Raw genomic sequence first — 13,772 nt, forward strand, 5'->3', positions numbered from 1 at the left:
GCTGTTGTTGTTTTGAGACGAAGTGTCTCTCTGTCGTCCAGGCTGGGGTGCAGTGGCGCAATCTCACTGCATTGGATGATGATTTGCAGCATCATCCAAAGACACATATTATCCGATTTCTTGTTGGGACATCCCTGTATAATCTCGTCTTATACCAAGGTACTCACTGCAACCCCCGCCCCCCAGGTTCCGGCGATTCTCCTGCCTCAGCCTCCCGCGTAGCTGGAACTACAGGTGCATGCCACCACACCCAGCTGACTTTTGTATTTTTAGTAGAGATGGGGTTTCACCATATTGACCAGGCTAGTCTTGAACTCCTGACTTCAAGTGATCTGCCTGCTTCACCCTCCCAAAGTGCTGGGATTATAGGCTTGAGCCACCACGCCTAGCCTAAAACAGAGGCTTTGCATTGCTTTTTACTAGCATCTTGAGTTCCAAGCTGGAATGGCAACTTTAAAAGTGAGAGACAAGGTAGGCTATCAGGCACCAAGTCTAAAATGGTAAACAGGGTCCATGACCCACAGGGGTTTGTGGTGATGGCAACAGATTGTAGGTGAGCAGATACCAAGTGTATTGTTTGACCTGTGTATCCAAAAACACCATGATCAAGTCAGTAGAAGTCAGATGTCAGCTGCCACCATTGAAAATCAGATTCTTCTGCTAGTTTTCTTGTTTTTTTAATGACCACTACACATTTAATCTTTAAATATGTACATTAGGCCAGGCGTCGTGGCTTACGCCTGTAATCCCAGCACTTTGGGAGGCTGAGGCGGGCGGATCATGACGTGAAAAGATTAAGACCATCCTGGCCAATATGGTGAAACCCTGTCTCTACTAAAAATATAAAAATTAGCTGGGAGTGGTGGTGGGCGCCTGCAGTCCCAGTTACTCAGGAGGCTGAGGCAGGGGAATAGCTTGAACCCAGGAGGCAGAAGTTGCAGTGAGCCAAGATCACACCACTGCACTCCAGCCAGGCGACAGAGTAAGACTCCATCTCAAAAACAAACAAAAAACATGTACATTAAACATCACATTTGGGTTTTATTTAAAAACTTCATTTTTGTGCCTTGCCTCATAATACATATTTATAGTTTAAGTGTTTTTCTATTGTAAAATGACACGACTTTTTTTTTTTTTTTTTTGAGACAGAGTCTCACTCTGTCGCCCAGGCTGGAGTGCAGTGGCATGATCTCGGCTCACTGCAAGCTCTGCCTCCCAGGTTCACGCCATTCTCCTGCCTCAGCCTCCTGAGTAGCTGGGACTACAGGCGCCGGCCACCAAGCCCGGCTAATTTTTTCTATTTTTTTTAGTAGAGACGGGGTTTCACCATGTTAGCCAGGATGGTCGTGATCTCCCGACCTCGTGATCTGCCCACCTCAGCCTCCCAAAATGCTGGGATTACAGGCGTGAGCCACCACGCCCAGCCAAATGACATGCTTTTCTTAAGGACCATATGGTGTAATAGCAAATTGAACTTATCTTCTACCAGTTTTCTACTCAAACCTCTTTTCAGATTTAGAGCATAGAAATTGAAGAGGTGCTGGGCTCATCTTTAGATGTCAAAATATGGCCTCTAAATAGTCAATATTCCTCGAGGACCACATGGTGGCAAGTTGATTACATCAGACACCTTCCACCCCAGGGTAGGCAGCAATTCATCTTTACTGAGATGAATATTTATTTATGTACTTATGTTTACCTTCCCTGCCCACAGTGCCTTGGCAAACAGCATCATCCAAAGACGTATTATCCGATTTCTTGTTGGGCTATCCCTCCATTATCTCACCTTACACCAAAATACTTGTTTTATGGTGGAGGAAATATTAAAAAGAACATTTAGGAAGAGAGCCAGTAGTCCTAATGGATGTTGCAGTATCTGAAGCTGCTCAAGACTACATATTAAGATTCTGGCAACTCTGTGATTCAGCTCTCACTCTCCTGAATCATAAGCCAGTGCTCGCTCCTGGCACCACATTTGAAGATGTGTCTTCATTCAGCCAGGTGCTGTTACTGTCTAAACTCCTGTTTTGGGCCTCTGTGAATTCACCTGCAAAATTAGGCAACTAGACAAAATACAGCATGATCAGACCTAAAATTCTGGGCAGATGGTTTGTCTGTTTCTGGTGATACATTTTCTTTTCTTTTTTTTTCTTTTTTTTGAGACGGAGTTTCGTTCTTGTTGCCCAGGCTGTCGTGCAATGGCACCATCTCGGCTCACCACAACCTCTGCCTCCTGGGTTCAAGCGATTCTCCTGCCTCAGCCTCCCGAGTAGCTAGGATTACAGGCATGCGCCACCACACCCAGCTAATTTTGTATTTTTAGTAGAGATGGGGATTTCACCATATTGGTCAGGCTGGTCTCGAACTCCTGACCTCAGGTGAGCCACCGCCTTGGCCTCCCAAATTGCTGGGATTACAGGTGTGAGCCACCGCACTTGGCCTTTTTTTTTTTTTTTTTTTTTTTTTTTTTTTTTGAAACAGGGTCTCTTTCTGTCTCCAAGGCTAGAGTGCAGTGGTGTGATCACAGCTCACTACAGGGTCAAACTCTCGGGCTCAAGTGATCCTCCTGCCTCAGCCTCACAAGTGGCTGCGACTACAGGTGAACATTACAATAGTTGGCTTTTTTTTTTTTTTTTTTTGAGACAGCATCTCACTCTGTCACCCAGGCTGGAGTGCAGTGGCACAATCTCAGCTCATGGCAAGCTCCAACTCCCGGGTTCACACCACTCTCCTGCCTCAGCCTCCCAAGTAGCTGGGACTATAAGCGCCCGCCACCACACCCGGCTAATTTTTTGTATTTTTAGTAGAGATGGAGTTTCACTGTGTTAGCCAGGATGGTCTCGATCTCCTGACCTCGTGATCTGCCCGCCTCGGCCTCCCAAAGTGCTGGGATTACAGGGGTGAGCCACCGTGCCCAGCTTTTTTTTTTTTTTTTTGTAAAGAAAAGGTCTCCCTATTTATTTTAGAGGCTATCAAACTTATTTTAGAAATGTACTAAACAAACATATGGAGAAATCCTCAATCTCACTAATAAGGAAATAAATTATTTATCCATCAGTCTATTTTAAGTTTGGACATATAACATGATCTGATAACATTCTAAGATTGCAGATTTAACTCTATGGGGCAAGAATTTGTTTTCACTTCTGTATCCCAGGCACCTAGAACAGCCTGGCACACTATAAGGTCCAATAAATACTGTCAAAGGATCACTGAGAAAGGTTTAAAAAAAGATTGTCAAATGAATGAATTCGATAAGAGCTAGCAATGGTTAATGGTAAAATGAACTATTTCATAACTTTTATCCAACAATGTCTGAGTTGAGTACTTGAACTTGTTGTATTAACCCTCAGGAATCAATACAAACAAATCTACAAACACCAAGCTGAGGTGTAGTCGTGGAAAATATAAAAGGAGGAGATGAAAGGGTAGAACTGAAGGATAACAGAAGCCCGTCTCTTTGTATAAAACTCATACAAAGTACTCACAGTACTCACAAGGTATGTTGACTAAAGACAGAGAAACAAATTCCATGAGATTAAGAGGCAGAATTTTTTTCTTTTTGAGACATTTTACTATCTTTGTTGCCCAGGCTGGTCTTGAACTTCTGGTCTCAAGTGATCTTCCTGCCTCAGCCTCCCAAAGCACTGGGATTAAGGGTGTGAGACACTGCGCCTGGCCTGTAGGCAGAATTTCTTTAGTTGCTGTTGTTTTTGAGACAGGGTCTGGCTCTATTGCCCAGGCTGGAGTGCAGTAGCACAATCTCTGCTCACTGCAGCCTCAGCCTCCTGGGCTCAAGGGGTCCTCCCACCTCAGCCTCCTGAGTAGCTGGGACCACAGGTGCACACCACTATGCCTGGCTAATTATTATCTATTTTTTGTAGAGACAGGGTCTTGCTATGTTGCCCAGGCTGGTCCAGAATTTTTTTAGCTTGCTGCTGCTACCTCTGCCAACTCAGAAAGGTTACCAACCCAGGACCAATGTTCCCGTCATCGAGCATAGAGCCTTCTCCCAAGCAGTCTCTCTAGGGCCCTCTTGATGTCCCTGTTTTGCAAGCAATAGATGAAGGGGTTCAGCATGGGGGTGACCACAGTGTACATGACCGAGGCCACCATGCCCCGCCAGGAAGAGGACGATGCATTGGAACTAAGATACACACCAAGGCCTGTCCCATAGAATAAAGAAACCACAGACAGATGAGATCCGCAGGTAGAAAAGGCTTTGTGTTTCCCATCTGTGGATGAGATTCTCAGGATGGAGGAGACAATTTGGGTGTAGGAGAAAAGGATTCCTGAGAAGGGCACAAAACCCAGAAGGCCGGTCACCATGTAGAACAGGATGTAATTGATGTGTGTGTCTGAGCAGGCAAGCGTGAGGGCCTGAGCAAGCTCGCAGTAAAAGTGCTGAATGACCCAACTGGTGCAAAAGGACAACTGCAGCATCAACAGACTCTGGATCAGGGAGTATGACAAGCTGAGGAACCAGGACACAAGAACCAGCAGGCCACAGAGGCGGGAGTTCATAATGACAGGGTAGTACAGGGGGTGACAGATGGCCACATACCGGTCATAGGCCATCATGGTGAGGAGAAATGTGTCCATGCCTCCAAAAACCATGAAAAAATACATCTGGGAGATGCAGCCTGCATAGCTGATGGCATTGCTCTGCGCCTGGATGTTCACCAGCATCTTGGGGACTGTGGTGGAGGTGAAACCGATGTCAGCCAAGGACAGGTTGGAGAGGAAGAAGTACATGGGGGTGTGGAGGTGGGAGTCAGAGCTGACGGCCAAGATGATGAGCAGGTTCCCTAGCACCGTGACCAGGTACATGGACAGAAACAGTGCGAAGATTGTCTGTTGATCCTCTAGGTCCTGGGAAAATCCCAGGAGTAAAAATTCTGAAACCCTTGTTTGATTTCCCAAGTCCATGTTGCCGACACATCAGCTAGACAGTTAAGGAAGGGAAGAAACATGAAATAGTTGCTGAACAGGCTCCAAAATCTCTCTGCTGTTTTATTTCTTGAAGAGAATAATTGGGTACAAAAGCTTTAAAATTGCAAAACTTAGGAATCCTACATTCTGTCATTTGTTATAGGCAACATTTCATGATGTTGACTAACGCCTGTTCATTGGCCTCTCGGAGACCCACCCATTCCCTTTTTCTCTGCTTTAGCATCATCAAATCTACCAAGATAAGAGCAACTTTAGACCTTAGAGATAAAACGGTCCATACCTGCTCTAACACACATAAGGTCCAGTGAACCTAAGAAAAGGTCAGGGTCGTCTTCCTTGTCTAAGACACAACTAAGACTGAAGAAGGTCAGACAACTATGTCTGAGCAGTAAGAAAATGTGAAAGCAGAGATAATAGATAGGCAGAATATTGCAACTATGAGAAGTGAGAAAATATGAAAGCAGAGATAATAGCTAGGCAAAATATTGCAAGATGAGTGGATTTAGGTTTTTCAAGGAAAGAAAGAGGGAAGGAGGGAGGGAGGAAGGAAGGAAGGAAGGAAAGAAAGAATTTCTTTTTGCCTCAAGTCCCACTTGGAGTTATGGTGGCAGCCAAATTCTGACTCAAATAGGTCATGAGATTACCACTAACAACATTCATCTTAAGAAGCTGGCCACACATTAAAAACCTTCTACCTTAGAACCAGGGTTTCAAAATTAGAGACCAGAAAGATACAGTCATTTGACATTTATACAATTCTCTTTTTCCATCCGCATAATAAATATGGCCTAATCTGTTTCTGTTGTCTAGTGTTGGTGCACGGTTTCTTTGTTGTTGTTGTTGGTTTTCTGCTTTTGTTGTGGTTTTTTTGTTTGTTTTTTTTTTTTTTTTTTTTTGAGACAGAGTCTCACCCTGTCACCCAGGCTGGAGTGCAGTGGCGCAATCTCGGCTTACTGTAACCTCTGCCTCCCTGGTTCAAGCGGTTCTCTTGCCTCAGCCTCCTGAGTAGCTGGGATTACAGGTGCGTACCACCACGCCCAGCTAGTTTTGTAAAAAACTAGCTAGTTTCACCATGTTGGCCAGGCTGGTCTTGAACTCCCAACCTCAGGTGATCTGCCTACCTCTGCCTCCCAAAGTGCTGGGATTACAGGCATGAGCCACGGCACCTGGCCTGGTGTACAATTTTTGTTGAGCCATGCTGGGGAGTATAGAATAATTGAACTAGGTTGACAACTAGGTTGTCAGTCACTGAAAAAGTGCTAAAAGTCATTCCGCAAGAGGGTCTTCTTTGGGCGAGGCTAAGTGTTAGCTGTTGGGGATCAAAGATTAATGATGTGGTCTTTTTTTTTCTTATGGTTCCACCTTCCAGAAGATGGATTCAGAAACAGATCATTGTAACACAGTGAATTAAGTGCTAAAATAAAACAATGTGCAGAGTGGAGTACAGAGAGGATTCCTCAACCCAGCCTGGAGTAATGCACTCACGGAAGGACTCCTGGAAGAAGGAATACCCGGGCAAGGAGTTACCCAGGTGAAGGGTTGCACAGGGACATTTCTGGCAAAGATATAAGCAAGGGAATAAGCCTAGAAGCAAGAAGCAGCACGGGACAGAGTTCTCTTAGCCCTTTGCTGCTGCTTAAGTGCAGTGTTAGATAAGAATGATGAGGATGATGTTGGAGAGGTGGGCAGGGATGACATGTCTAAGAACTTTGCAAAGTATAATCCATAAAGGATGGGGCTGTGAAGGAACTGCGATCAAAGGAGTAATGTGATAGGAATTGCAATTCTCTCTGGGGCTTGGAGGGAAAGATGGATTTAGGGCAGGCAAAACTAAGGACAAGGGAACAGGGGGTTGGGGATTCCTCATATCATTAGAGTTGAGGGGGACAACTCAGGAATATTTTCACAGAAGGAAAACAAAGGCCAGGAGAGGTAAAGGAATGAGGTCGAGCTAACAATCTCAGCTTAAGGACAAGACTTGACACTCAAGTGAAATGGAGGGAATTATGGAAAAGAATCCAGTGGGTTTCAATGCTTCCCTTGCGTTCCCCAGAGGATATGATGTCAAGAGGAGACTGGATGTTGGGCTTGCCTGAGCCCTTCGCTTTCCCTCACTCACCCACCCTACCCTAGTTGTTATACACCATGGCCTTCGATTCCAGGGAACACAGACGCTTGTCTCTTGAAGGTGTCTGCTTAGAACCATGGATAAGGGTAAAGAAAGAAGGGGAAGGATAAGTCTTTCTGGAGAAGCAGGAGATGTTTCCAAGCAAGTGAGGGTCACAGAGAAGAATTCAGAGAGGCTTGATCTAGGCAGAGGGCCTCTGAAGTTCTTGGGTCAACTAGTAGGTGAAAAGAACTAGAAGTGACCAGGACTTCACTGCAAGGCACCTACAGCTCTATCAGTACCTTGGGGCATCCATTTGTGCAATGCAGATTGCGCACTGTAAGACCACACAGAGTGATCCAGGGCAGCACTATGATATCAAAGAGTGCCCCAGGCCAACAAACAGTAGCCCTTCCTATAATCTCCATCAGTCATCCACCCAAGTAATATACAGGCAAAGTTAAAGCTCATTATGCAATGGCAACTTAAGCAAATAGTCTAGCCATTCTCCCTTCTAAGAAATCAGCCTCAAGAGCTTCTTCTCCATGGACATCACAGGGTTTCTCCTGCCCTGTGATTACAAGTCAATGCCTTTCCCCTCAATCATCTCTTTTCCCTGTTTCCCTCAACACTTACTGGGCTATGCTGGCTTGGCAATGTGGACCCACCACAGGAGCCACCTCCCCTGAATCTTGTTGTCTCGTGGAAGTAGGTGATGAAGACAGAAGCTCTACCCTCCAAAAGAGCAGGAAGAGAGAGCCCAGCAGGTGGTACGGGGCCTGGATGATTTCTCCTGAAGAACACATGAGTGTCTTGGACCTTGCGCCTGGAGGCCTGGGTGACTGTAAGTAAATAAGTTGAATGTTGGGCCCTGGGAGGGTGTATCCCCTCTGAAGCTTGTTAGACAAATTGGTCAATGGCTTATTCATTCCCTGATCAGTTTGGTTCCTCAAGGGCAGGGACTACACAAGAGGTTTCTGAACTGCCAATTCCTTATCCCTGGGAGACTATCAATGGGGCCAGCTGTGATTCCCGTCTCCTGTACCCTCTCCTTTGGGAAGAATTACTCTAGTCTACTTTGAGTCACCTTTGGTGACAACTGTCAGCAATTTTTTTTTTTTTTTTTTGGAGAGAGAACCTCGCTCTGTCTCCCAGCCTGAAGTGCAGTGGCGAAATCTCGGCTCATTGCAGTGTCTACCTCCCGGGTTCAAGCGATTCTCCTGCCTCAGCCTCCCAAGTGGCTAGGATTACAGGCGCCTGCCACCACGCCTGGCTAATTTTTGTATTTTTAGTAGAGATGGGGTTTCACCACGCTGGAAGTCTGGTCTTGAACTCCTGCCCTCAAGTGCTCTGCCTACCTCAGCCTCCCAAAATGCTCAATTATAGTCGTGAGCCACCACACCTGGCCAGCATTTTCTGACTTGAGGTTTCATAATCAGGCAGATAGTTGGGTAGCAAAGGGTCCCACGAGTCACAAAAAGGTAGTGGTTCTCAAAAGGGAGACTGCACCAGAATGACCTCAAGGACTTGTTTAAACACAAGATTGATAGAACCCACTTTCAAGTTTCTGTCTCAGTAGGTCTAAGCTTGAGTCATAATTTGCATTTTGGACACATTCTAGATGTGATGGTCCCCAGGACAATCTTTTTGGGAACCAGTATCCTGGGACAGTGTTTCACAAATTTAGATGTATCAAAGTATTATAAAGAGGGGATCTTGTGAACAGATAGCTTCCCACCGTATCCCAGACTTACCTTGCCAAGATCTCCAAAGGAAGACCTAAGAATCTACTTAAAAAAAAATACTATAGTTTTTTGTTTTTGTTTTTGAGACAGGGTCTTGCTCTGTCACCCATGCTGGAGTGCAGTGGCGTGATCACAGCTCACTGCAGCTTCAACTTCCTGGGGTCAAGCAATCCTTCCGCAACAGCCTCCTGAGTAGCTGAGACTACAGGAGTGCACTAACATGCCCAGCTAATTTTTACTTTTTTTTTTTTTTTAGAGACAGGGTTTTACCATGCTACCCTAGGGGATCTTGTTAATATATAGCTTCCCACTCTATCCCAGACTTACCTCATCAATATCTCCAAGGGAGGACCTAAGAATCTACTTTTTAAAAAAATTATAACAGTTGGCCAGGCACGGTGGCTCATGCCTGTAATCCCAGCACTTTGGGAGGCCAAGGCAGGCAAATCATGAGGTCAGGAGTTTGAGACCAGCCTGGCCAACATGGTGAAACCCCATCTCTACTGAAAATACAAAAATTAGCCAGGTGTGGTAGCGCATGCCTGTATTCCTAGCTACTCAGGAAGTTGAGGCAAGAGAATTGCTTGAATCTGGAGGTGGAGGCTGCAATGAGCTGAGATCGCATCACTGCTCTCTGCCTGGGGGACAGAGTGAGACTCTGTCTCAGAAAAAAAAATGCAAGAGTTTTATTTATGAAACTTTTTATTAATTTAAAATAAATAATAAAGTTTTTATTATTTTTTTTTCCTTTTGAGACAAGGTCTCACTCTTGTCCAGGCTAGAGTGCAGTGTCGCGATCTCAGCTCACTGCAGCCTCAAATTTACCAGCTCAAGTTATCCTCTCACCTCAGCCTTCCAAGTAGCTGGGAGTACAGGCTGCACCCCCACACCCTGCTGATTTTTTACATTTTTTTGTAGAGACAGGGCATCGCTATGTTGCCCAGACTGGTCTAGAATTTGTGGCCTCACAGAATTCTTCCATCTCAGCCCCACAAAGTGCTGGAATTACAGGCATGAGCCAGCACACCTGGCCTTTATTAATATTTTTATTGTGGTAAAATATGTATAACAAAATTGACCATTTTAAGTGTAAGACTTAGCAGCACATTGCCAGGCATGGTGGCTCATGCCTGTAATTCCAGCATGTTGGAAGGCTGAGGTCAGCAGATCATCTGAGGTTGGGAGTTCAAGACCAGCCTAGCCAACATGGTGAAACCACGTTTCTACTACAAAAAGGATACAAAAGTTAGCCAGGTGTGGTGGCGTGGACCTGTAATCCCAGCTACTAGGGAGGCTGAGGCAGGAGAATCGCTTGAACCCAGGAAGCAGAGGTTGCAGTGAACTGAGATCACACCACTGCACTCCAGCCTGGGCAACACAGTGAGACTCCATCCCAAAAAAAAAAAAAAAAAAAATGGAGACTCAGTGGCACTATGTACATTCACAATGGTGTGCACCATTACTACTATCCATCTTGCATTCTTTTTCATCATTTCTGAATGGAAACCCTATACACATGAAATAATACCTCCCATTCTCCTCTGCTTCCAGGCCCTGGCAACCTCCATTGCTCCTTCTGTGTTTCTGAATTCCCTGTTCATGTTTCCTCATGTAAGTGGAATCACACAATATTTGTCATTTTCCATCTTGTTTATCTCACTTAGCATAATGTTTTCAAGGTTCAACCATGTTGCTTTTATTGATTGATTGATTGATTGATTGATTTACTTTTAATAGCAATGTGAGTCTTACTATTTTGCCCGGGTTGGTCTCAAACTCCAGGAAGAAAATTTCTGGACATTGTACTCTATGGTGACTTAGTTAATAATAATGTATTGTACACTTGAAAATTCCTTAGCCATGGTGGCTCACATCATGCCTATGATCCCAGCACTTTGGGAGGCTGAGGTGGAAGGATCACTTGAGTCCAGGTCTTCCAGCCTGGACAACATAGCAAGACCCCATCTCTAAGAAAAAAAAAAAAGGGTAAAAAATTAGTCAGTTATGCTGGTGTGTGCCTGTAGTCCTAGTAACCTGGGAGGATCACTTAAGCCCAGAAGTTCCAGGCTGCAGTGAGCTATGATCACACCACTGCATTCTAGCCTGGGTGACAGAGACCCTGTCTCAAAATAATAATAAACACTGATTTTCAAATATTCACCATAATCCCATCAACAATTGTATTTCCATATCCTCGCAATCTAACTATAGTCCCTGTTAGGACTCCATTACCAGGTCTTGGAACCAGAGTACATGAGGCTCCCATGTCAAGGAGTCCCAGAAATGTCTTTTCTCTACCTCCTGACCATTTTACACACTTGTGTGAATATGGCCTTGTGTTACCAGCCACATTTCTACTAAAAAAAGTATACAAAAATTAGCCAGGCGTACTGGTGTGCACCTGTAATCCCAGCTACTCAGGAGGCTGAAGCAGAATTGCTTGAACCCGGGAGGCAGAGGTTGCAGTGAGCTGAGATCACGCCATTGCACTCTAGCCTGGGGGACAGAGCAAGACTCCGTCTCAATAATAATAATAATAATAATAATAGTAGTAGTAATAATAATAACTCTTTGGGAGGCCAAGACAGGTGGATCACAAGGTCAGGAGATTGAGACCATCCTGGCCAACATGGTGAAACCCCGTCTCTACTAAAAATACAAAAATTAGCTGGGTGTGGTGGTGTGCACCTGTAATCCCAGCTACTCAGGAGGCTGAGACAGGAGAATCCCTTGAACCTGGGAGGTGGAGGTTGCAGTGAGCCAAGCTCGTGCCACTGCACTCCAGCCTGGAGACAGAGTGAGACTCCATCTCAAAAAAAATAAATTAATAAAATAAAATAAAAATAAAATAAGAACTTAGGATAATGGAAGAAGTGTTTCTGATCCCACAGAAAGGATTTAGTCCCTGCTTCCACCCCAGCCATGCTAGTATCACTTCCTATATGCATTTCTGGTGATATTGAGTGGCTTTCATTTCCAGCCAATGTTGATAATCTATCTGCCCAAGACTAAACATAGACGGGTTCTTATTCCTTATTTTTTAACACCTTTCATATTTTAACATATTAGCCAATAATTTTATAATTGAGGAAGATAACAGAAACACAACTAATTGAGAAGCTTCTCTGGGTACTTTGGGCCTCTTACAGAGTGTGGTGTTGGGTTTAGAAGTCTTATCGTATTTCACAAGACTTAGTGTAGATAGTGAATTTGAAGACAGGTCTGACCAGAATACTGTGTCCTATATATTCTAGCAGCAGAACACTTAGATAACTGTACTCATTCATTTCACAAATGTTTGAGTCATTATGAAGTGTCAGTCACCATAAAGGAAAGGAAGCAATCCAGAACTAGTCATAAATTTGAGTTGGGAGTATGGTGTCATTTATAAGGGTGGAACAGGTATGATAAGGGTGGCTTGCTAAAGAAAAGTTCTATTTGGGGCATGTTATTTTTAAGATGATTATTAGCCATGCAAATACATTTCTGGAGCTAAGAGGAGGAGTCTGAGCCATGATTTGAAGTTGGGGGTTGTTAGCCTATGTGTGTATCAGTTAGCTATTGCTCCAATGTGCTGCCTAACAAATGATCACAAAAATCCCAGAGGCAAAACATCATGTATGTATTTAGCTCACAAATCTGGGAGTTGATCTGCATTGGGTTCCACTGAGCCACTGAGCTACTCTTGCATCTGTAGTAGTGCCACAAGTGCTAAAGTTAGCAAACCCAACTACACAAGCATGTTTAAAGCCTTTGGTCATATTTTACTGGTTAACGTCCCATTGCCCAAAACAAGTCACATAGCAAAGGGCATGAATATACAAGGAGTGAGGAAATGAGGGCATTAATTTTCTAGAATGTGGTAGTGAAAGTCAAGGTACTTGGACCATGGGATGAAACCACCTTCTGAAGGAGAAAGAAAAAAGGACCGGCCAGGCGCGGTGGCTCACGCCTGTAATCCCAGCACTTAGGGAGGCCGAGGCGGGCGGATCACGAGGTCAGGAGATCGAGACCATCCTGGCTAACAAGGTGAAACCCTGTCTCTGCTAAAAATACAAAAAAAAATTAGCCAGGCGTGGTGGCAGGCGCCTGTAGTCCCAGCTACTTGAGAAGCTGAGGCAGGAGAATGACATGAACCTGGGGTGGAGCTTGCAGTGAGCTGAGATCGCGCCACTGCACTCCAGCCTGGGCGACAGAGCAGCAAGATTCCGTCTCAAAAAAAAGAAAAGAAAAAAGACCTATTGAAAGAAAGGTCACAGCCAGGCATGGTGGCTTATATCTGTAAACCTAGTATTTTGAGAGGCCAAGGTGGGCAGATCACTTGAGCCTAGCAGCTCAAGACTAGCCTGGGCAACATGGCGAAGCCCTGTCTCTACAAAAAATACAAAAAAAAAAAAAAAAAAAAAAAAGCTGGGTATGGTGGCGCATGCCTGTAGTTACAGCTGTTCAGAAGGCTGAGGTAAGAGGGTCATTTGAGCCCAGGAGGTCGAGGCTGCAGTGAGCTGTGATTTTATACAGCCTTTCAGAATAGTTTTCAACTTTAATGAGACAATATAAACCTGATACAAAACAGACAAGTATATTATGATAAAAGAAATCACAGGACAACCTTCTCATTAACATAGACACAGAAATACTTTTTTTAAAGTAACATTGAATCTAGCAAAAATGAAAAGGCTAATAAACCATATCCAAGTGTGGTTTATTCCAGTAATAGCTGTTGTTTTACCATATGAAAATCAAGGAATTCACCTTATTAACAGATTTAAGAATTTCTTTTCCAGACCTCTCAGGATTGACAAGGATTTCTTAAAAGACCCTGATACATGCAGAGAAGGCACTAGATAAAATCTAATGTCCATTCATGATTTTTATAAAACAATCTTGACGATCCAAGAACAAAACAGAATTCCCTTAATTTGATAAAGGTTATTTATAAAAAAACTTCTAGGTAGTGTCATACTTAA

General features: G+C 44.3%; 1 protein-coding gene and 1 long non-coding RNA gene across 2 annotated transcripts; one reads left to right on the top strand and one right to left on the bottom strand.

The window, feature by feature from the left end:
* Positions 1-2,919: 2,919 nt before the first annotated feature.
* LOC144336648 (uncharacterized) lies at positions 2,920-13,214 on the top strand. Its single transcript, XR_013408868.1, has 3 exons — positions 2,920-3,748; positions 6,396-8,288; positions 13,007-13,214. It is a non-coding gene; the product is annotated as an uncharacterized LOC144336648 (long non-coding RNA).
* LOC720341 (olfactory receptor 7D4-like) lies at positions 3,653-4,929 on the bottom strand. Its single transcript, XM_002801463.4, has one exon. It carries the CDS (start codon positions 4,927-4,929, stop codon positions 3,991-3,993), a length of 939 nt encoding a protein of 312 aa, XP_002801509.4. The 3' UTR covers positions 3,653-3,990.
* Positions 13,215-13,772: the final 558 nt, after the last annotated feature.

The sequence above is a fragment of the Macaca mulatta genome, chromosome 19, assembly GCF_049350105.2.
Source record: "Macaca mulatta isolate MMU2019108-1 chromosome 19, T2T-MMU8v2.0, whole genome shotgun sequence".
In the NCBI taxonomy this organism is placed as follows: domain Eukaryota; kingdom Metazoa; phylum Chordata; class Mammalia; order Primates; family Cercopithecidae; genus Macaca; species Macaca mulatta.